This window comes from Sinohyriopsis cumingii, chromosome 18, assembly GCF_028554795.1.
Source record: "Sinohyriopsis cumingii isolate HCF-2022 chromosome 18, ASM2855479v2, whole genome shotgun sequence".
Taxonomy (NCBI): Eukaryota; Metazoa; Mollusca; class Bivalvia; order Unionida; family Unionidae; genus Sinohyriopsis; species Sinohyriopsis cumingii.
The window spans coordinates 67,811,483-67,837,156 of NC_142978.1; the positions used below are offsets into that span (position 1 = coordinate 67,811,483).

The 25,674-nt window shown below is 37.5% G+C and overlaps 1 protein-coding gene across 2 annotated transcripts in view; it reads left to right on the forward strand.

The window, feature by feature from the left end:
* LOC149776852 (atrial natriuretic peptide receptor 1-like) overlaps positions 1-25,634 on the forward strand; it is an 85,424-nt gene extending 59,790 nt beyond the window's left edge. For both annotated transcript variants that reach the window (XM_089941582.1, XM_089941583.1), the window contains exons 11-22: positions 1,342-1,446; positions 5,013-5,084; positions 5,930-6,095; positions 6,620-6,775; positions 8,624-8,801; positions 14,267-14,407; positions 17,237-17,360; positions 18,094-18,162; positions 19,775-20,048; positions 21,929-22,023; positions 23,074-23,150; positions 23,936-25,634. In XM_089941582.1, coding sequence (XP_089797708.1) covers positions 1,342-1,446; positions 5,013-5,084; positions 5,930-6,095; positions 6,620-6,775; positions 8,624-8,801; positions 14,267-14,407; positions 17,237-17,360; positions 18,094-18,162; positions 19,775-20,048; positions 21,929-22,023; positions 23,074-23,150; positions 23,936-24,386 — 1,908 coding nt within the window. In that variant the 3' untranslated portion in view covers positions 24,387-25,634. The remainder of the gene's footprint in view (positions 1-1,341; positions 1,447-5,012; positions 5,085-5,929; positions 6,096-6,619; positions 6,776-8,623; positions 8,802-14,266; positions 14,408-17,236; positions 17,361-18,093; positions 18,163-19,774; positions 20,049-21,928; positions 22,024-23,073; positions 23,151-23,935) is intronic.
* The last annotated feature ends 40 nt before the right edge of the window (positions 25,635-25,674 follow it).

Genomic DNA, 25,674 nt, shown 5'->3' on the forward strand with positions numbered 1-25,674 from the left:
CACCCAACCCTTTCTGTTGAACTTAAAATGAAAATAAAATTCTCCTAAGTCCAATTAGACTAATACTAATTTTGGTCTGTAATGAAATATACAAGTCTCTGACTAACGGACAAATGTTAGTTTCAAACTCTGTAAACATCTACATAGACCGATTTTCAGAATCCTGGATCTAAGTTTGACAATGATCTAAACAATTTTAACTTAAAATAAAAATATTCTATTGTTTTGGCACTTTAATTTGAATTAACATTATTCTATTATTTTTAAACTGCGAGGCGTACTATTTCCTGCAAATAATGGCGTAGGTACGTAACATTTGGCATGATAGTTTGTTCGCTGGCACTACTCGGATTTCAGTTTTGTTTTAATTCTTTGACGGTTGAAGACTGTAAATTCTCTAGGCTATAATCGATAGACTTTCTCACGTTCTGATATTTTGATCGTTAGCGCCTCGTTTTGGAATTTAGAGATTTTGCGAGATAACCCGAGAATGTTATTTTCAGGTGTTGAGAAACTGTTCTACTGCTAATTTTGTAATTGTGCCTTCCTCCCCGCCCTCTCTGACTCCAATAATTTTTCATTATAAGCAATTTTTGCTAAACTGTTGTCGTGCTGAATTATAATGCAATACGTGTACTATATAGAGAGAGGGCAAATTTAAGTTGTTAGAATTTGTGCCCAATCCAATTGTATGATGTTGTGAAGAAAAAAATATGTTAAAATTTAACCGTTATCGTGAAAAATCCTATTGAGATAATGACATGGTTTTGATTATAGCCAGTTATTTTTTCGTTGTTTTAAATTAATTTTTATAGAAGCTGAATGATAATTGTGAAAAATGAGATCAAAAACAGTAATAAAATATGCCAATTATATATATATATATATATATATATATATATATATATATATATATATATATATATATATATATACATATACATATATATACATGCATACATATATATGTATATGTATATATGTATCCTTGCGTTAAACCGCCACTCGTTGCAATAAATTATTTGCAGATGGCATCCTCCAGCCTCTAATTTAAACTTATCGTCCTATTCATACTAATTTCATCAATAATTGCTTTTGTTTTACAGCTAGTAATTTATGCAAGGTATTGATATCCTTCTAATTCCTTCAAATAGTTTTCCCCATATAATATTCTTGATTATTTCGGCAACTGCCACGATAATTCCCTAGTATGTGTATATCACAAATTTCTTATTTTTTATAACAGGGATCAAAAGTGGGAAAATGCTAAACACAGAAGCGGAAACTTTTTGATGTGCTCTCAAAAAAAATGATAATAATATGTTGTTTTATTTTTCTCAGTTACGAGAGCTTCAGCACGAGAACATAAACCCATTTGTCGGAGCCAGTCTTGACCCAGATAATAGCTACATCCTGACTAAATACTGCGCCAAAGGAAGCCTCCAGGTAAAAGATCCTTTAATTGCTGTTTTGATTGGACATTCCTATATATTCCGATTCCCGTAGACTTTAAGGCTTGTAAGGTCTAATGGTGTCTCACAGATAACCACTCATGGTATCACAGCAGTCAGCTTCCATAGGACACACGGTACTAACTGAGATCCCATTGTAAACCTATGTAAACACCATGATATTAAAAATTCAATAACTTGAAATTTCTGAGTGCTCATGATCAAACCTATATTTATCAGTATAGATGAAACCTGGATGTCAGTTTCTGTGAAGAGGAAAGGATACGAACCGGGGTATTTTCTGGACCTGCATGTGTTTGAAACACGTGCTTTCAATTCCGCTCCAAGGAGTCAGGTGCTAATTTTAGTAATGTGTTCCAAACGCAAGACTGTTAAAGGACTGAAATTCCATCAATAAGACAATGTTTCAGTTTGTTTCACTTCAAACTAGGATAAGCTCTCAAAAGGTTATTTTTCCTACTACATGACTTACGTTATTAACCAATCCTGGTCAGCCAAATCCATATATACTCTATTTTAGGTTCACCCATTTCCAGGCTGGTTCTCATTTTTCTATATCATTAGTACCGTGTGTCCTTTAGATATGTTACCTCGATGCATTAATGAATGATTTATGTGATGTAATGGCCAACGTCCTGATTTTGGAATTATAAATGTTCTGTTGAATTCAAGGAATATGATGGTTGGCGGTAAATGCTAGTATAATGCTCTGACGACACGACTGGCTTCAATTTGTCAAAATGTATGTGATATACCTACTTGTTGCTTTAATCACTATCCGTCAACTTAATATTCTTTTAGCAGTATCCGCTTATTAGATACTTCTTGACTAACAGATTTGTTAACCTTGCGCTTACGGAAGAAAAACCATTGATATTTCCTTAAAGCGGTTTGATCTTTTTGTTGGATGTCTTAACATATTGCTCTCCATAAGTTAAGTCCATCTATTGCAAAAAGCATATACATTTATCTTCCGTCGCATAGTGCGTCTGCAGATAAGGGTCTATGATTTTACTTGTACTGATTACTTCTAATAAGCCTCATAAACCCAGTTTTGCCAGCTCAATTTGCTACGGCAGATCTGGGGCTATGCAGTTTGTAGTTGGTCTCTGGTTATAAGCGAGTATAAAAGGTACTCCATGGTTCTGTTGTACCAGCTTTACAAATCTTCAGAGCAGAAGAAACAGAGGTATTCACACGCCATCTGCTGAAATTTGACTGTGTGATTTCCATTGCGCAGCGAATGTTGGCACTTTTGGATTGCAAAGGGTTGATATCCTTGTAGCAGTATCAGCTGACTTGATATTCATTGACTAAGATATCTGTTTATGTTAATCTGGCGCTTTCTGGAAATAGGATGTCGCTATGGAAGAAGAATGAGAATCATGGATATCCCTTAAAGTGATTTGATCTTTTTGCTTCGTTGCTCATTTTTGCTGTTTACCGAATCGAAGACACGAGTTCGATTGTTCATGGTTGCTTTCATTTCCGTATAATACAGGTTACGTGGCTTTAGATTCCAGTTAATCTGTTGTTTTGATTCCATTATATAAATTCTGTATCTTCATCATTTTGATGCCAGGCTGACGCTTGACATTTGAAGGAAGAGGTTGCTTTGTTGTCCATTCACAAACAAACAGTCGTCTTTCCTATACAATAATCAACGTAGACGCCTAACCTTAAAGCTAAATGCTCACATAATGGGACAACGAGTGACAGCATGCTAAGCAGAAAGTTTTTCACCTTATTTTCAATCTTGACTCTGCTAGTTTTCTAACAGCAATTATCTTGATTACCGAAGAGTCTTTCATCGCCGGTTAAAATTTGCTCTTCCTTACAAGGAATCTCACACATTATTGTGGTTTTGCTAGTCCAAGAGGTATCATATTGTCTTCTTGACGTATATACTCGCTGTTGAGTCCAACTACAAACAATATAGACCCTTATCTGTCGTCGCATAATGCTCGTTATTGTGTACTGATTATTCCTAACACACTGCCTAGACCAAGATCTGCCGGCGTTTTGTGCAACTGCAGATCTAGGTCTGTGTAGTTTGTAGTTGGGCTCAATCTATAAGAGAGTACTTTCGTTTTCACTATTGTAACAATGATTATTCACAAAGCTTCAGAACCAGAAAACGTGTACACACACGCTGTCTGCTGCATTAAGGACATACGGTACTAATTATATGGAACAATGGGAACCAGCCTGGAAATGGGTAAACATAAAATAGAGTATAAATGGGCTTGGGTGTCCAGGATTGGTTGATAAATACAAGGTACAACACTACTCACTATCAAATTCAGTTACGCACCACGATGCAACATCGTAGCAGATTACACCATCCATTTTGACTTTATCCTAACAACTACATACATTAATCTCGAATATTACTAATATGCTACACGCAACATTTCAAAATGTTGATAATTCAGCTATACATAGAAGATTCACGTTCTACTAAATTAAATGCACATACTAACACATAATTATTACGATACCTAGTTAGGAAAGTGAGACATATTCGGGCAAACATATTTTACCTCAGAAGCCTTTGTTCCAAATCTCGACCGACGTTCCTAGGACTCCTTTCCCACTCTTTTTACGGGTGCGTAATTTCCATTCGGAGTGCAGTCTAGTGTCCCCCAACTTCTCTATGACCTACTCTTCCCACGTCCAAACGTGCACTGATTCTTGCACAATGGATGTAACAGAATAATGTCTGGCTGCGTGAGAAACCAGCCCCAGATTTGACTATCTTTTTTCTGATTGGATACCTGTGGTCTCTTTGAAAACTATCCGGGGTAGTAGCACTGATACGTTATAATGGCGGGTTTCCGGTTTCTACGTCTAAGCCGATCGGTGACATCGATGGTTAATGGCAAAACAAAGTTTCTTACCCCGCGGCAAGGTTCCCTTTTGAAGTAACCGCGAATTTGACCGTAACGCAATGGCTAAGGTACGGACAGACAGTTTCTTTGTTTCAAAATCGGTCTAAAGATTTAAAATTATATAACACGTATTTACCTTACCCAAAGTAGTTTGAATTACGAATTCTATCAGAAGACATTTTTAAACACGAGGCAGGAATTGTTAGCAAAATTTCTCACACAACATGAGAGAGAGCTTATCCTACTTCTAACTTTAAAAAATAGACACATTGTTTTCTTGATGGAATTTCAGTCCTTTAATAGTCCTGAGTTCGGAACACTGAATGAAATTAGGCCTGACTCTTTGGTGCGGAATTGAAACTGCATGTTTCCAACACATGTAGGTCCAGAATATGCCGCGGCTCATTTCCTTTTCTCCTTACAGAAGATGTCATTAGGTTTCGTCCATACTGATAAATTAAGGTTTGATGATGAACACTCAGAAATTTAAGGTTATTTAATTTTTAATAGCATGGTGTTTGCATAGGTTTAATATGGGAACTGATTTAATACCGTGAGTCCTTAATGTTGCGTGGGTTTCATTGTGCATTTAGAGTTATCCCACCTTTCATTGCAATAATGGTTATCTATTATTCGCATTATTTTTCAGGATGTTCTGGAAAACGTTGACATCAAACTTGACTGGTTATTCAAGATGTCATTTGCGATCGATTTAGCAAGAGTAAGTTAGTGTCAATTACCTAGTTTATATTTTTTTAAAGTCCAATAAACCATTATATATCCTTGCAATAATTCTTAATTTACATAAATGTTACAAAGCACCACTTTTAAACGTTAGTGTTGTATTCACACAGCAACGCACTGTAGATATCTGTACAAGCATTTATCAAAGAAGTACTTGACCATTTTGTTATTGTTGCTCGGAAGGGTGTTTTTTATTAATTTTTTTAACACTTTAGTCGAGACATTACCTCGAGACATTATCCTACTTCGGATTGCAGAAATAAGGAACATATTTTTGAACTGCTTGATGTTTACCTATCAACGGTGAAATATCTTCTGAACCCTATATCTTAAATATTTATGTCGATGTTAAATCACCTCTGATGAATATATATATATATATATATATATATATATATATATATATATATATATATATATATATATATATATATATATATATATATATATATATATATAAACACTGCATGAACGCTCACACCTGTTTCACTTTTGTGGCATAAAATTTTTTAATAAAATGGAACGTCAACAAAGCTGTCGATTTGTTCGCTTAGTATTATATCAAGATTACATGTTCAATGTAATATTCGATAGAGATTATATGTTCAGTGTAATTTTGGATAAAGATGGAACTTTAGACTGAGATAAAATAAGTGATTTAGTGATATACTGAGATTATATGATCACTGTAGTATTAGATATTAGATTGAGATTACGTGTCCAGCGTAATATTAACCTGATATAACATGTTCGACTCAGTATTAGAGTAGGATTAGATTTTCTCATATTCTTAAAATCTCTTTGACCATATTATTCTTTCAGGGAATGGAATACGTGCATAAAAGTCTGATAAAATCTCACGGGAATCTAAAATCGACGAATTGCGTGATTGATAGTCGCTGGGTATTGAAGATTACTGACTTCGGTGCCTTGTCAACGTGTGCGGAAGAACCGAACGAAGAAGACAGGGAACACGAGTATTTTTCAAGTAAGAATTATTAGTCTCACCTGCATTAGCAAATATAGGGAAATACGTGTTTCTTTTCAGTTTTTGACGGCCGCGTCATCGTCATAACGATTTCGTATGAATGGTTTTGGAAACCTATGAAAATTTAATCATGACTCGCGGAAACCCTTGTCAGTCGACTTAAGCTGGCATTATATAATTAACTTTTACTTCACGATACAAATGTACACATACCATCAAATCCAATATCCATCCATATAACATCAATACCTCCAATTGAAAAATGACACCCAATACACAAAATATATATGTGGACTAAACAAAGATGCTTTGAAACTCTACATTGGAATGTATGACTGCGTGTAAGAGTAATATATATATATATATATATATATATATATATATATATATATATATATATATATATATATATATATATATATATATGAACGAATAATGGTGGAGTAGAGCATTACGTTTTAAACACATTTCCTGCACTGTATGAAAGACTTGTGGAACATATGGCCAAATTTTCCATACTTCAGAACTGTTATGGACAGCCCCAGAATTGTTACGCCTGCAAAGACGACCACTCAAAGGGACTCAGAAAGGAGATGTCTATAGTTTCGGCATTGTTTTCTACGAGATTCTTACGCGGAGTGAGCCCTATTACTTCAACGGAACAAATCCTTCATGCAAAGGTCAGAATCAATATTATATGACTGGACATAATTGCGCCTGGCAAAATAACAAGTTGCCATCAGAGCTGGATTACCCATTAGGCACACTAAGCACGTGCTTATGGCACTAGCCCAACAGGGGCGCCAGAAAAAAATTGAAATTAATTGTTGATGATAACATTGAGTGAACTATATATGACCATTTCGATTTGCATTAATGCGTATTTTGATGGCCATACTATTATCTTCCCACCTTTATAGCTTATAAAATTGTTTTTTAGTTTCACATTTTTTAGAGGGGGTCACCAAAATATTTTTAGTGTTAACTGCTCTGGAAGGCTTTAACCCGGCACTGGTTGCCATATTGATATTTTATCGCCTTGAAATAGTGACCCATATTTTCTATTTAATGCACGAAGCGAACATGATGTGTTTGTGTTACGGAAGCACTGTTTCCGTTCGTAAATGTCATGCTAGCGTAATTGACATTCGTACGGTATCATGAATTATTTATTCTACGGCCAACAGTCGGGTACTCATAGTACTAGTTTTCTGCATATAATGTGATACATTACGAGAACTATGAGGCGTCGTAGCGGACAAAAGCTGATCCAATCAGAACGTTGCCGTTGAAATTTTATTGTAATAAGTTCAGAATTCCAATTTCACGTATTATATAATAAAACATGTTTGTCCTTAAAGTTCCATTTTCTAGGTCGAGATTATAGATTGTATCTGTTGAATTAAACAGTAGTGGTTGAAAGTAATGTTTTCTATGTCGAGGTATTAGATTGTGTCGTTTGAATTACACGGCGGTGGTTGAAATTGCAATATCATACGTCGAGAATTCCTAATTTATGTATTGGTTCAAAGAGTTTAGGTTGAAAGTTCCCTTCATATGTGAGTATTTAGATTTCATCTGTTGAAATACACTGCGCTGGTTGAAAATTCGATGTCTAATGTCGAGTGTTTAGATTGTATCTTCTGAATTACACGGTGGTTGTTGGAATTTTAATGTCATATGTCGAGAGTTTCAATTCAACATGTTGAATCACATTGATTGTGCTGAAAGTTCCATTTCGTATGTTGAGTTTTTAGATTGTATCTGTTGTATCTGTTGAATTACACAGCGGTGATTGGACATTTTATTGTGCTTGTCAGAATTTTTATTTTTACGTGGTGAAATGATGTGTTGGTGTTAAAAGTAGCATTACACAATGTCCACTTTAACAATTCAAAATAATATCATACATCATTAGTGTATACAATTATGAGTCGCCATTACATTTCATGCATTTACAGTTTAAAAGTCACCATTCACAGGTCGAGAATTACTATAAATTTCTTCGCTAGAAGTCGCTCTGGTGAACGGACTGCATTATTTTTAAACAAGGAGGCTGCTTCTCGTTGCTGTGAAATTCAACAGATGAAATCTAAATACTCGCCATTTGAAATGGAACTTTCATCACAAACAGTTGCATACAACGTGTGATTGGGGATTCTCGACATAAGATATTGAAATTTCAACCACCGCTGTGTAATTCAAATTATACACTGTCGACATAGGAAATAGATCTTTAAACCACCACTGTATAATGCAACATATAAAATCTAAAATCTCGGTCAAGAAAATGGAAATTTAAGGACATGCAATTTGATCAAACACATGATAGTGGATTTCTCGACATACGACATCGAAATTTCAACTGCAACTTTCTAATTGGACCACCTTTTGTCCGCTAGAGAACCATAGTGAGATAACTGGTGTCGGGAGTGGTTATATTTCTATGATAGTTTAAGTGACTTGGAGAAGAAAAAAAAACGCACATATCAAGTCTAAAGCTAATAAGCGGGCTTTCGTATTTGTAGAAATAATAAACAGAGTAAGAAACTGTGAGGACCCACCATATCGGCCGCGTGTGACAGACGATAGCGATATACCGGATGCCTCTATCAGTTTGATGAATCAGACATGGGAGGAGAATCCCGACCTGCGGCTGGACTTCCACACGATCCTAAAACGACTGATAGAACTAAATGGAGGGCGGTGAGGATGCGACTTCTTTGTTTATTTCAACGTTTTTTTTTTTCATTGTATTCCCAATTTTAGTTAATTATATAGCCGTATTGAACATTTGGATGTTGTCTGTTGCTTTTACACTGATTTTAGCAAATCTTCCGTAATATATTCATTTATTTCTTTTATTTATCCACTTCTCTCAAATCTGTATGTTCGTTTTTTCCACAGTGAACCTGTTTAAGCTATTTTCTGCTGCGTCAATTTTGAAACATAAACTATTTTGGGGTTTATTTTAAATCGTTAACTCCTTTGAGACAATGTCGTACGTTTCTTCATTTAAAAATTAATTTCTGCCATGTCTAACGTTTTCTGAACAACATTTTTAAAACAAAAAAATGAAGATCTTGAATCGTTTCTGGTTAATATTCCTTAGCTGCCATGACTGAGGCGATGAATAACAGTTACTACCTAATTAAGTTCATTTTTCCTATTGAGGATGTTTTATTTTTCTTTCCATGATCGTTAAACTGTATCTATCTCTCGAGGTGTGATGCCAATAAATACATTGAATTCCATCTATCTCTCGAGGTGTGATGACAATAAATACGCTGAATGCAACCATCTCTCAATGTGTGATGACAATAAATACACAGAATTCCACCTATATCTCGAGGGTGTGATGAAAATAAATGCATTGAATTTCACCACTCTCTCAAGGTGTGATGAAAGTATATATATATATATATATATATATATATATATATATATATATATATATATATATATATCATCATCATCATCATTGGCGACTCGGTCTCGAAAGACCATGCGAATAGCGCCCTTGGGGTGTTGCCTGTCTCTGTTGGCAACGTCTGCTGTGGCTGTGCAGGCCTATACGTGAGTGACAGTCCCTACTGCAGTTGGTGCAGACATACTGGGAAGTCTGCATTACTGTGGTTGCTGTTGCGTTCTTCTTTCTCTTACGTTTCTCTGCCACCAACTGGCCTCTCCTCGCATCAGCGACTGATATGCCATTGTTTACCATCAGTCTCCAGGTGCCTCGGTCCTCAGCCAGCTCTTCCCAGCCATCGGGTGAAATGTTGCATGCCTTCATGTCCCTCTTGCACACATCTTTGAAACGGAGTGAGGGGCGTCCAACTCTTCTCATGCCAGTGGCCAGCTGTCCATATAAGATGTCCTTTGGCAGCCTTCCATCCTCCATGCGTCGGACGTGACCCAGCCATCGAAGGCGGCGTTTAATTAGCAGGGAGTACATGCTGGGGGTACTTGCACGCTGCAGGATCTCGCTGTGTGGAACACGGTCTTGCCAGCTGATTTTCAGGATGCGTTTTAGGCACCGTATATGGAAGGAGTTGAGCCGGCGTTCTTGCCTCATGTAGGTACTCCACGTCTCACTTCCATATAGAAGGGTGCTGAGAACACAGGCCTGGTAGACTCGGACCTTGGTGTGCTCTGTCAGCGCGTTGTTTTCCCAAACCCTCTTTGTTAATCGAGCCATGATGGTGTTTGCCTTTCCAAACCTTCTGTCCAGCTCCATATCAATCGAGAGAGTGTTGCTGATGGTTGACCCTAGGTAGGTAAAGTTGTTGACTGCTTCCAGGGTGACACCGTTGATTTTGATTGAAGGGGCAATGGTGGTATCTTGTACGCTGACATTTGTTTTTTCCAAGCTGATTGTGAGACCAAAGTGCGTGCAGGCAACAGCAAAACGGTCTCCCAGTCTCTGGAGGGCTTCCTCGGTGTGGGCCACAAGAGCTGCGTCATCTGCAAAAAGCATCTCCCTGATGAGCACAGCTCTCACTTTGGTCTTTGAGTGCAGTCGTGCCAGGTTGAACAGGCTCCCATCAGACCTGGTGTGTAGATATATGCCATCCGTGGACGTGTCGAAGGCGTAGGGCAGGAGCAGGGAGAAGAAGATCCCAAAAAGTGTTGGTGCCAGCACGCAGCCCTGCTTCACACCACTGTTAATTGGGAAGGAAGTTGAGGATGATCCATCATACAGGACTGTTCCTTTCATATCTGCATGGAAAGAGATTATCATGCTGAGGAGTTTTGGGGGGCAACCGATCTTACTCAGAAGTTCAAAAAGGCCCTTCCTGCTGACCAAGTCAAAGGCCTTGGTGAGGTCGATGAACATCATGTAGAGTGGTTGACCTTGCTCTCTGCTCTTCTCTTGGAGTTGTCGTAGGGAGAAGATCATGTCTGTCGTCGACCTGCCTGCTCTGAAGCCGCACTGTGATTCCGGGTACACACGGTCTGCCAGCAACTGCAGCCTGTTGAGTATGATGCGGGCGTACACTTTACCAACAATACTCAAGAGCGAGATCCCTCTGTAATTGTTAGAGTCACTGCGGTCGCCCTTGTTTTTGTAAAGGGTCACAATTGTGGCATCACGCATGTCTTGGGGGACTGCTCCTTCCTCCCAGCAGCGGCAAAGTAGCTCGTGCAGTGGTTTAATCAATGCTGGTTTTCCACGTTTGATAGCTTCGGGCGGGATGCTGTCACTACCTGGTGCTTTGTCGTTTGGAAGGCAGTCGATTGCTTTGCTGAGCTCCTCTAAGGTTGGCACTTTGTCGAGCTCTTCCATGGTGGGCAGATTCTTTATGCTGCTGAGGGCTGCATCAGTGACTGACGTTTCTCTGGAGTATAGTTCTGAGTAGTGCTCCACCCATCTGGCCATCTGTTGCCCACGGTCTGTGATCTTCTCTCCCGTCAGGGATTTCAGGGGAGCGACCCCTTTCACTGTAGGGCCTAGAGCCTTCTTGATGCCACTGTACATGCCTTGGATGTGTCCAGACTCGGCACTGCGCTGGATCCCTTCACACAGTTGTTGCCAGTACTCGTTCGCACACTGTCTAGCAATGCGTTGGGTGTTACTTCGGGCACTTCTGAGAGCAGCAAGCGTCCGTTCATTAGGGCATTTTTTGTAAGCTATGAAGGCTTTTCGTTTCTCCTCGATTTGTGGTTCCATCCTTGATAGGTGTGCATTGAACCAGTCCTGGCTGGGTCGTTCCTTCTTGCCAAACGTTGACATAGCTGTACTGTAGATGGCATCCTTCATGGCGTTCCACTTGGCTGTAGCGTCATACTCAGGCAGGTGCTGGAGAGCCTTGTTCAGGGCAGACACATACTCCTCCACCTTGGCAGGGACTGACATCTGTGCAGTGTTTATGCGAGGACATCCTTTTGGTTTAGTGCGGTGTAGCACGTGTGGCTGTAGTCGCACTCTGCTGCTCACAAGGGCATGGTCGGAGTCACAGTCTGCACTGTGGTAGCTTCTGGTGGAGAGGACGCTGTTAAGGGCAGAGCGCCTGGTGATGACCAAGTCAAGTTGGTGCCAGTGATGAGATCTGGGGTGTTTCCATGACACTTTGTGTTGTGGCTTACACTTGAAGAAGGTGTTTGTGATGCACAGGCCATGGTAGGTGCATAGCTCCAGCAGTCTCTGGCCGTTTTCGTTGGTCTTTCCAGTGCCATGATATCCGAGGCAGGTAGGCCAGGACTCATGGTCTGCACCTACTCTGGCATTAAAGTCGCCGAGGAGGAATAGTGGTTCATTTTTGGGGCATCCTTTGATCTGTTCGTCCAGCTGCCCATAGAACTGATCCTTCACGTCTTCTGATGACGTGAGGGTTGGGGCGTAGACACTGATGATGTTGACAGGACCTGAAGTAGTGGTGAGGCGGACGGACAAGAGACGCTCAGTGCCCCCTGTTGGAGGTTCAACCGAGGCCAGGAGATTGTTTTTGATGGCAAAGCCCACTCCGTGCTGACGGGGCTCCTCAGGTTCTCGACCCTTCCAGAAGAAGGTGTAGTTTTCCTCTCTGAGGGAGCCACTAGAGGCGAGCCTGGTTTCCTGGAGGGCAGCTATGCTGATATTTAGTCTGGTGAGTTCTCTATCGATGATGGCCGTCTTTCTGGTGTCGTCCACTTCTCTGAGGTCGTCGGAGATGCCTGTACACATGGTGCGCACATTCCAGCTTGCAAATCGAAGAGCTGGAGTCTTCTTTATTGGTTTCTTGTTTCTTTTGTCTGGTGTGGAATTACCGTCTGCTTGTCATGCTGAACAACACACTGAGCTCCAGACACCCACTGGAGCAGGCAGACGATGGCGGGTCAACACCTTATTGACCGGGGGCTGCCCGGCTTGAGGCGGGCGATAGTTGGCCAGTGGGACACGATGATCCCTCCCACCGTCAAAGCTGACCCGTGGCGCCCCTTCCCTACGCCAATCGGGTGGGACTTATAACCCGTAAACTGTCAGCTTCCGTGTTGTTTCCTCACTCAGTAGCGAGACTGGAGTGTCCTCTCCAGGGCGCAAGCCTGGGCGTGGAATATGGAGATCCTGGGCTGCCCAGACGTCAGGATCCCCCTCTCGTCCTTGCTGGTGGGGTCCAAAGGAATGCTGAGCATGACATTTGGAACCAGTTTGGATGCAGGAGCTGCCGGAAGGAGGTCGTAGTCGACCCCCAGCCGCCTTAGGGGCTCCACTCCTGATTTTCTGTCTGGGTTTACTCCCGTAGCCTTTCCTTCTCCCGAAGATATCCACAAGGCAGTGGAGCCATAATCCAATGGATGGGACTTGGTTGGTTTTGAATCAGAGTTTCCTTCTCCTAGATGAACTGCCTGACAAGGCTAACGAGCTTCATCTGCCCGGGTTTGGGGTCAGAGTTTCCCTTCTCTTAGACTGGTTGCCTGCCAAGGCTAATGAGCCCAGTCTGCCCACCCAGTTATACCGCCGGGTACTCGGTCGCGCCACACAGCAGGCTCTGTTAAAACAGGGGGCACGGCGTGAAGGTGCTGCTGTGGACACAATAGTGTAGGAGAGGCCATATGCAAGTAACCTCCTGCCCCGCAGAGCGAGACAGTGGTCCTGCGGCGATCACTACACCTGGGGAAGGAGAGGCTATGAGAGACGCTTCACTTTCCTTTGGCAAGCGGGACGTCAGGCCCAGGCCACGCACCCCCCTATATGTGTTTGCGTCTATATATATATATATATATATATATATATATATATATATATATATATATATATATATATATATATATATATATATACTCTGTTTAAACATTTAGGAAAGGAAAATAATTACAGAAAATTAGATAAAGATGCTAAATTTCCCATAGAAGCACAAGAAGTACAACCTAAATCAAGCTGAATGCTAATTTTGTGTCGTACAACTAAACACGGCTGCATGTAACACTGTTTCACTAGACAGTCGCAAGATAATAAGAGTTAAAATAATAAGAGTTAAATAAGCTAATAACGTTGCCTCTTGGCGCTATAGTTGTAATAGTTGTAATGGGGACACGCTCGATTAAGGTTTGATAACTTATGGTCTACTCCCATTGCCAAATATTGTTTAAAAAATTACAAGAAAGTATTTGAATCTGAATTTGTGCTCTTTCCTCTTTTATTTCCGTACAATACAGCTAATTGAATTAAATGGGTACTGCTAAATTTTTAGAAAGACGAACATCATGGACAACATGATACAGATGCTGGAGGCCTACAGCAATAACCTGGAACATTTGGTCGCTGAAAGGACGGAGGAATTGGCACACGAGAAACGAAAGACGGACACACTTCTCTCTCAAATGCTTCCTCCGTAAGTAACCAAAGGAAACTATATTAATCAAAATAGCATATTATTTGTGTTACTAACATCATCATCGTTATTATTAGTAGTAGTAGTAGTAGTAGTAGTAGTAGTAGTAGTATTAACACGGCCTACACTGCAGCCGTAACGACGTATTTTAACCATTGTAATGTCACAGCGCACAAAACATTGTCATTTATTGACAAATGTTTGCCTTTATATATTTGTAATATTTAAATCTTTAGGGCAGTGTGGCCGCATATTTTATTATGATAATAAACTGCTGGCAATTTCTTGTTTAAGATGCCTTTTATCATGCCCCGAAATAAAAGTAGTGTATCAGTAGTACACCTGGATACACGTGTATAGATATGTGACATGACAAAGCCATGTGTAAGTAGTACACCATCATATACGTGTAAAGGTATATGACATGACAAGCCATGTGTAAGTAGTACACCTGCGTACAGAGATCTATGACATGATAGTCATGTATAAGAAGTAAAACAACACACACACACACACACACACACACACACACATATATGCTGTCGGGCATTTCTGCACACCTAAGGATTCCGTCACCAACAGTGACGCAAAACGTATACCAAATTCGACCGATTGACGAAAATAAAATACTGCAATGCTTACCATTTGAAAAGAGGCAATTGTCACCAGAATTTTCAGTTCAAAATAATATTATTCCTAGAGACACCGGATAACACCCATGTGTTTGCGTGACTCGCGATATGTCGGCCTATTCTGCGCATAGCTCTGAAAAGATATAATGTTTATTAATCGGACTATGGAAACGAAATACATTACTTTGGACTGTTTCTGTCAGCATATTGGTCGAGTAATTAAGTCAGGTTTATAGCTGGTTTTACAAAATTGAACGTAACAATGCCAATAAATAGCAAGATATACTAAGCAAACTTAACAGATTGTGTAAAAACTTGAGTAAAGTTCAGCATTTTATTTTTAAAACAAGTAAGCTATTATGTTAAAGAGAACCAACAATGAATAGGATGTAATGTGCTTACAAATTCTCGCTTATGGGGAAAAAAAATCACAAAGAATTTGGAAACAGACTATACGCTGGGGAATTTCTTAAGAATCACGTTCTAGCGGCAAGTTGCCATGTTGTATAGAAGACGATAAAACTGCGTGTGGGACAACTTCTTGCAAAATCTATGAATTTCCACTCATTAATCATTAGTGAAGTATGAAAATAACGATAAACAGTATTACTAATCCCCGTTTTCTAAATGAATTTAACATGGTGCACAATTAAATCTCAATCTCTTCTTTTTCCGTTTTCCCCTCCCCTCTCATGCACAAGGGACAATATATGCAGAAATATGGAGTGATAGAAAAAAAATTGATCTGGATTAAAAGCCTTGAAACTGAAATTGCACCAAGTAACCTACAATATCGTCCTTCATAACGGTATGTTTACACTTCCCTTGGGACCTGTCTAAAGCGTTTATATACTCAATAATACAAAGTTTCAATTGCCGGTCGACACAGTAAGGTACATGTCTTGGTTACGAAGCACACATATGTAACATATTTAAGGCTTTTTTTTAATAATGTTGTTGTTGTTCCTTAAACCTATCATAAGGTTCTAGAAATCAATTATTATTAATTAAAAAAGAAAATATCCAAAAGGCCGCTTTCTCTCTCTCTCTCTCTCTCTCTCTCTCTCTCTCTCTCTCTCTCTCTCTCTGTTGACCATCGTATCAAGATAAGCGCGAAAATCCTTGAACAGACGCGAATAGAGGATTTTCGCTTATGCAATACCACAACGTCTCTGGACCTATGAAGATCGATGGTAAATGTAAAGTCAAACCGACCAGAGAGAGAGAGATGATGATGATAATGATGATGATATTCTTTTATTCCTCCATTTTCTGAAGATTTTAAGACACAGTATAAAAATGCAATGAAATATAGAATCACAAAAATAGTGGATTCGTTACTTATTACACAACAAAGCCACGTACAAAACGTACAACATGCACATGTATATATTTATGACACAACAAAGTCATGTATACGTAATTCAACAGCGTACACATGTATATACACACACAGCAAAGCCATGTATAAGTCATACAACAACATATATATATATATATATATATATATATATATATATATATATATATATATATATATATATATATATATATATATCTGACACAATAATGTCATGAATAATGCCATGAATAAGTCAAACAACATCATACATGGGTATATTATCGATGACACAACAAAACCATGATTATGTCGTACGACAGCATACAAATTTGTATATAATATGACACAACAAAGCCATTAATAATTCATACGACAGTATACAAGTGTATATTATCCATAATAACAAAGCCGTGCATAAAGCATTTACATGTATATATCTATGACACAACAAAGCCGTGAATAAGTCGTAAAACAGTATTTACATGTATGTGTATATATATATATATATATATATATATATATATATATATATATATATATATATATATATATATATATATGACACAGTCCAGCTCTGTATAAATAGTACTACAGTATACACTTGTATTTGTCTATGACACAAAAAAGCCGTGAATAATTTATACAACAGCATACACATGTATAAATATATGACACAGTAAGCCGTAAATAAGTCATACAACAGAATACATGTGTATATTATCTATGACATACCAAGCCGTGAATAAATCATGCAACAGCATACACATTTTTATATGTATGATATGACAAAGCATAATAAGCCTTGTCCATTCCAAACATTTTAAAAATGACTTGAAAAATACCTTTTCTACATAGATCTGTGGCCGAACAGTTAAAAAGAGGAGAACATGTGCAACCAGAAACATACGAAGAAGTGTCGATATTTTTCTCTGATATTGTTGGATTTACTACGATAGCTAGTGAAAGCAATCCACTTGAGGTAATTTGAATTTCTATGCCTATTAATTAATAGCAATACGATTTAGGTAATTTGAATTGCTATGCCTATTAATTAATAGCAATACGATTTAGGTAATTTGAATTGCTATGCCTATTAATTAATAGCAATAAGATTGAGGTAATTTGAATTGCTATGCCTATTAATAAATATCAATACGATTGAGGTAATTTGAATTGCTATGCATATTAATTAATAGCAATACGATTGAGGTAATTTGAATTGCTAGGCCTATTAATTAATAGCAATACGATTGAGGTAATTTGAATTGCTATGCCTATTAATTAATAGCAATACGATTGAGGTAATTTGAATTGCTATGCCTATTAATTAATAGCAATACAACTCAGTCGAAATGCTTTATTTGGCTTGTGGCATAGCTTATTTTATTAAATGTTCGAGAGGTAGAGAAGCCAAAAGTGTAAATTCACTAATCTAAAAGACAGTTACATCATCTTGAACTGTTTGGCTATAAATGTATAGCGCAATTACTCATATGTATGTGTTAGAATCATTCGGGTCATGTAAGTAGATACGAAGCTTCCAGTGATGTGTAGCTAATTCTTTAAGCCTTTAAGTTTTATGAACCAAAAGCAATAGAGAGAGAGAGAGAGAGAGAGAGAGACTGTAGGAAAAAGCAATGCTTACCAAGATGAATATCATCTTCATCAGCGCATAATAGACATTAATCTTATAAGTATTCTTTTTTTATTAGGTTGTTGATCTTTTGAATGACCTCTATACAACCTTTGACGAAATCATTGGAAAGCATGACGTGTACAAGGTAGGTGCAAATTTGTCCAGAACAAGAATGGAAAAAATCTAGATCATAAAGAATATACTGATTTGAATTGATGATCCAGGGATAGATAATTTTTCAAACTTTGTTTTCCCACATTAGTTTAACAACGTTTCCAACAGAGTGTATCGAGTTAACTAGACGGCTTAGAAACCTGAGCCAAGTGCTATTTTTGTTTGATTTTTTAAAATAAATTGTTTTCATTTTTTTTATTTTTACAATTTTTTTTTTAAATAGAGAGAGAAAAAATCTGCACAAGATGGTACCCTATATCGAACCCAGGTGTGCAGAGGTGCAATATGGGTGTACTATGACAGTGGTCCTTCACTATAAATCCACTCACGATAATGTTACCCTTTTTATAATACTGGTAAGGTCATAGATCCCACTCAGTTGCTTCGATTTGATACTATAATTCCTGCTTAATGTTATGGTTTACTTGATCCATACAGTTTTCAGAAGGAATTATAATATGGCTTAACATCAATAACCGCCATAATTTTGTGCTGGGTGCACTATCATTACAGTTTTTGTTTAATGTTTTTTTAACATACCTCAATATAAGGGGGTCGCACTTATAACGCCGGTGACGTAACTTGGACTCCCAAGAATTGTTTAATAGAGAATGAGTAGTGAACTGTATAAATGAGGCCCACATTTCGCACTCATGTCATTATTCATTGTCCTGACGACCGATGATATTCACGCGATTCATTTATGTATTTGGGTCACCCGGATGGTCAAAAGGGCTCGCCTTTACAGATCGCCTACATTTCACCTCTGTTAAAGTGAGTTCAGGCCTGTGCTAGACCATCGTGGGTACGTGAGTACCTGTTAGCTTGACAGTAGGTTCCTGTGGTTCGGTGGTTCTTCCTGTCTCTTCCAGGCTCTTCCTCCACCAGATGTACTGGCCACCATGTATAGCATATCATTTGCTGAAAATGGTATTTACAAAATTATTTTATTGATATGCATCAGGCAATGTTTTGGTTTGCTTGGGCTACGCCCATCTTAAATTATTTTGCCTAAAAAGCACATTAAATGTACAAAATCCAGACTACTGGTGTGTCAGAAACAATACCTGGTTTGGATTAAAGAGCCCAGTTGGAGGTATTGTTCATAAAAGCATCATACAACAGATTCATTTACAAGATTGTATACTGTGTCAAGCATTGTCAAGAGATAAACTTCTCTAAATTGCTCATGAATCCTTGCTCTCAGTATAAGGTGTACAAATTTCGTCGACAATTGCTGCTTGATATCATGCTTGTACGTTCTTAAATTAATTTATAATGTTTCTTCATTCATTTATGACATTGCTTTCTTGTTTGTCAGGTTTTTGTTCTTCTTCTTTATTTTCATGCCTCAGGCACATTTTAAGGAATGTGAACAGTTCTAAATAATGGTTTGTGATCACCACTCTTATTACTTTTTTATTTATTGAATACCGAAACATTTTACGCATCCTTCAACTTGTGTCATTTTCAATTGATTTCATATAAAACAAAATGTCCGTTTAGTTTATGAACTACAGTGCTTGATGATGTTAATTATAATCTGCGTGTTTTAATACTAAACTGAATTTACTTTTACACAGGTGGAAACTATAGGCGACGCCTATATGTGTGTTAGTGGTCTCCCTCGTAAAAACGGTAAGAGGCACTCTGGGGAAATTGCCAATATGGCGCTGGACCTTCTGAGTGCAGTGACCAGTTTCCAGATCCAACACAGACCCAATGAACAGCTTCAGCTTCGGATAGGACTCCACATGGGCCCCTGTGCAGCGGGGGTCGTGGGGCTCACTATGCCTAGATATTGTCTATTTGGGGACACTGTCAACATGGCGTCAAGGATGGAGTCTTCCGGGAAAGGTATATTATGTTATTAGATAACCTACTGATCTGTGTCCAAAGTTAGCATAATGGCGTTTTAAAGTCTGCAACAAAGAAACCGACGCACTTACACATATTGCAAGACCCCTGCAGCCTTCAAATATGACATAAACGTATTTGAATAGAGCAGGGGCATTTTCATTAAATATTTATACTTTTAATTAGATTTAGCGGGTTTAAAATAATTTTAAAAAAAAACAAAACAGAAACATGATAAATAAGAGACTGTGAGGAGTAGGACACTCAAAAGAAATGAGTAAAATAGATAACAAGTCAGACCATGAGGAAAAAAATCCATATCCTGGACGTAGGAGTTTATGCGTTGCATGAGATTGGATCGCTTGTACTCTGTAAATGTATATGAAATTCTATTCGCCGCAAACATTCGATCCGTATCATCAACGTAAACATAGTGACATAGTGCACAAAGACTTTAAATACAAGTTTAACTAAGGCATTTCAATGAAGAGATGGTAGAAACTGAACCCTAGGAAATAAATGAACCTTAGCAAAACTAGCAGACTAATATTAACTAAAACTGGGCTTAGACACTGCGATAATTATGGGTTTGCTTTGCACCTTTACCATACTTGGTTCAATCCCCAGTTCCTACGTGCTCAAAGTTCACCAACCCAATATCGGTGGTTTTCTCTGGATTTTTCAGTTTCACCACCTTTAAGACCACATCAAGTTAAATTCAATACAGTAGTGAGTGCGTTCGTATAAGTTGGAAGCGTATGTTTTTCAATCGAATCTAAATCAGTGCAATTTAAACTTTAAACGACAATGTGTTGTAAATAATGACCTTATACCACTTGCTCGCGCGGGTTCCTCTACATATGAATACAGAGGATCAATAGCCAGACCAGAAAGATAACGAGCGGGTTCCTCTACATATGAATACACAGGATCAATAGCCAGACCAGAAAGATAACGAGCGTGCTTCCAGCCATTCAATTACATGAGGAGCAAACCTTTACTGTCGCTGAAATAAACAAAGGCTCACTTTACGAATGAAGTGATTAGGCAATCACAATACATATAAATGACATAAGAATAACTTCACAATCATGGGAAAACATTTATTTCGTCAGACCTAAGCTTGAAAAATGTGATTTTTATGTATGAAGAGTCGTTTTTAATTCTGAGATTTTTTCATGCAATTTAACCGAAGTTTTCACAAATGGAAACATTTACCACAATACAGGGTATTTTATTAAATGTAATATTACCCGTATCAGTTTTTATGAAATTAATATTACCCTTTTCAGCATTCATGAAATGTAATATTATCCGTATCAGCTTTCATGAAATGTAATATTACCCGTATCAGCTTTCATGAAATGGAATATTACCCGTATCAGCTTTCATGAAATGTAATATTACCCGTATCAGTTTTGATGAAATTAATATTACCCTTTTCAGCTTTCATGAAATGTAATATTATCCGTATCAGCTTTCATGAAATGTAATATTATCCGTATCAGCTTTCATGAAATGTAATATTACCCGTATCAGCTTTCATGAAATGTAATATTACCCGTATCAGCTTTCATGAAATGGAATATTACCCGTATCAGCTTTCATGAAATGGAATATTACCCGTATCAGCTTTCATGAAATGGAATATTACCCGTATCAGCTTTCATGAAATAGAATATTACCCGTATCAGCTTTCATGAAATGGAATATTACCCGTATCAGCTTTCATGAAATGGAATATTACCCGTATCAGCTTTCATGAAATGGAATATTACCCGTATCAGCTTTCATGAAATAGAATATTACCCGTATCAGCTTTCATGAAATGGAATATTACCCGTATCAGCTTTCATGAAATGTAATATTACCCGTTTCAGCTCTACATATCCACATCAGTTCAGCAATGCACTCAGCTCTAGAGGAGTTAAACTGGGGCTTTATGATGCTGGAGCGGGGAATCATTGAAGTTAAGGTATGCATAATTTCCCAATTAACATTATTTATAATTAACATTTCACCAATCAGAATGTTATATTGATGCAAATGAGTACGCGATTCGCTCATAGGTCATCCTTACAGAGACTTCCATTGTATATGACTATACTATATTGTCTCTATTCCGATTGCTGCTTTAGAAAGGCGGTGATCCACTTTAGCACAAAGGCACTGAGCGTTAAGGTCAATCTGAATCTATGATAATTCTTCAGAAGTGATAATTTTTTTGTTCTGTTTGATTCGGGTTAAAACAAACGTGTCTTTAATAGACATGGAATTATCCAAAACTGTCAGACATAAATATGAAGACATTTTGTGCTTATATCTTTTGAGGGTTTGAATAACGGGAAACTATGCGACTGAAGTTCCAGTCAAAAACAGGACTCTGGATTGTACATACAAATCGTGAAAAACAGTTATAAAGTAGACTAATATTTATTTATTGAAAGCTAAAGCTTTAGCCATGTTTGTCTGCATTATACGGTAAATGAACAAATACATACAAGTTGTGGTTGAGCATGTCTTCGGGCTTTGCCTGAAAAAGTATATACATCGAAATGCAGTGACAAAAACAAATGATTGCCAAGTGTACAAATTGGACAAGTTATCGTGTGAATACTACATTGTTATACAGCTGGTAATTCATTCTTTTGATACTTTTTAAAACTGATCGAAAAGTGATCAGATAGACTGGTTTTGTGTATGTTTGCTTTATAGTCGACGTATATTTTTTCTGTAATTTTTGCATGCTCAGTCGGAAGTTAATGTCATAACATTTGCTTCTATTTATTATCAGTGCCTCAGCAAAAAAGAAAACAGCACTGGTATTAAATACTGGACTAATTTATATTTATCACAAAATGATCATAAAATGTGGAGTAATGAGATGAACACATCTTAACGTTTGTTTTAGTGGTGTGAATCACATAATTAATTTAGATCAGGTCTACTTACAAAATGTCATAACCAAAACTTTCGATTGTAAGCATGAAGTTATACACTTTGTTTTCATTTTGAACATATGCAGGGTAAGGGATTACAAAAGACGTACTACCTTATTGGAAAACGAGGGTACACTAAACCAATGCCACGAACAATAATACGGTACGTACTAATTTTAACACTTTCTTGACTTTCTTGGTCTTTGGCATAAATTTCTGATATTTTAACTTCAGAACATCAATGTGGCAAAAAAGTTTCTTTTTTTTAATGAACAAAAAAGCCCTACTTTCAAGGTAGCATTTGTTTCCACATTTGCGTGCACCTTGTACACCGAACAATGTAACATTACATGCAACCTAAACTAGTGTACTAGTTGATTAGAACAAATCAGGGATGATTTTTGTTTTTAACCCAACTGTATAAGCTAAAATGTAAATTATTGCCGTAAAAAACAAAAAAAAAAAAAAAAAAAAAAAAAAAAGAAAACAAAACAATGCCTTGTATATTTTGCTAGCAACATTTTCAACAATCTAGTTTTAAAATGATCCGAGTACGCGTCTCTCAATTTTCATTACTTTTTCATGCATTGTACCGAAATAAGCTTTCTTCCTTCTGTCAAAATAATAATAATAATAATAATAATAATAATCAAACTAAATAAATACATTGTCAAATATTAATTATACGTACGTAGTCTAAACTGAAAAGTCTCTCTCTCTCTATGAAATACGCATAAAAACATACCTGGTATGAAGGGACTGAGAAGCGAGCTAGCAGATTTACATCAGGTTTGACATGAAACACATTAGATGCTATCACTTTCCTACTAAACCTATGTTATTCGCGGGGGGGGGGGGAGTCGGGGTGGAGAGAGTGAAGGGGAGGAAGGGAAGGAGTGATAGAGTTAAAGAAAATGTATGAACTTATTTTACATTCAATATTTGCAGGTTGCAAGAAAAGATAAAAAAGTACGAGGAATCTGGTAGACCGGCATCTCCCACTGACACACATATTTCCAATGGCAGTCAGCATGAGAGCACCAGTATGTATGGTAACGCTTTCAGACGAGCTTCTATGGCAATTTCTTTCATTAAACGTGTCGCATCTTTAGAAAATTCCCCTGCTGCAAGTAGAACACCTTCAGAGGTGTCAGTCCGATGTAGTGGCAGTAGGACACCGTCCGAGGTCACGGTTCAGGATCTTGATGTGTCATACGACTCGATGACCTCTGAACATCAACCTGCGAAGGAAACTCTGCGTCAAAAGGGGTCACTCGATAGAGCTCATGTATCGGACGACAGTGACAACAGTTGCCATGGAGAGAAACTTTTCGTTTCAAGAGGTAGTAAAAAAAATAAGTCAAATAGATTGACTATCCCTAAAATAGAAATTTCGTGATAAAATTCACGTGAGAAATTTCGTGACTTTTAACAATAATTTCGATGGAGCTGTCCGACTACATGAAAATCCAAAACCAGACTGAAGCTGATTCAAATGATCGTTTCCACCAGACGTAAAAATAGTGTCACGACGTTAAATGACACTGTTCACTGTTTTTGCTTTTTGTAAATGATGATTGTCGCCAAAATACAGACATATAGAGGATCTCCAGGAGTGTCTAGAATAACTAACAAATGATATAATTTTCGATACTCAAGCCTCCTCGCTACTGTGTTCTAATTAAGTCGAAATAGTGACCAGCTTTAATTTACATGTAGTTTGATTTGTACACATTAGTAACTCTTTATATTATTCAGCTGATATCGTTTTTAAATATAGACGTCCATTTTGTACAACTCAGGGGTTTTCTTTATCATCACACGACAAAATCCGTCCACTCATCTCAATTTGTTAGAATATGGACAGCATATCAACCGTCACAGTACGCATGTCACACACTGCAATCGCCTTGTTTACGTCCTTAATTGCTCACAGAAATGATGGAGTACTCGTTTTGCCATCTCATAGACATGCATTTCAAATATAACCCATCCCGAAGGCATGCATTTTAAAGATAACTCAGTCTCATCAAATAATCCCATTTAGCTAATTTGTTTCACAAAATTTGTTAGGTAACTGATCTAACTTTTAGAAATGGAAAGCTTTATTAGTTTCAATAAGTTCATGTTGCTTTAATTAATATTCATGTTACCACTGCAGGAAATGAAAAGTGCTTCAGATAATATGAAACAAAATTCATCGTTTGATTATTTGCTAGATGACAGAAAGAAAGAATGAAATACTTTATAAATAATAATAGCATGAAGAGCTATACGTTCAACTCCACGATCACTTACCTGGTTTTATTTACCTGCCTGAAGCTCTTTCCACCTCTATATGAAGTTTTCAGAATAGAATAGCCTTAGAAACAAGGCATGGCAGTTCCAAACACAATCTGTACGATTAACGTATGTTAGTGTCTCTGAATTTAATCTTTTTATAATTCCAAATCTATCCAGTAATGCGTTTTAGTTAATAAAGATGAAAATGTCTTCTTTGTCAATATTTTCACCAATTTTTCGTTTCTTCTTCTTTTTTTAGTTTAGTTAAAGTTGAATATTTACATGAAATTATCGCCAAGAGGTTTGTTTTACTTTGTTGAAAAAATACTTATTAAATACATGCCGTCTCCTATATGTAATCATAGATGAAGTTATTATAAATTAGTATTGCCATGAATTTTGTA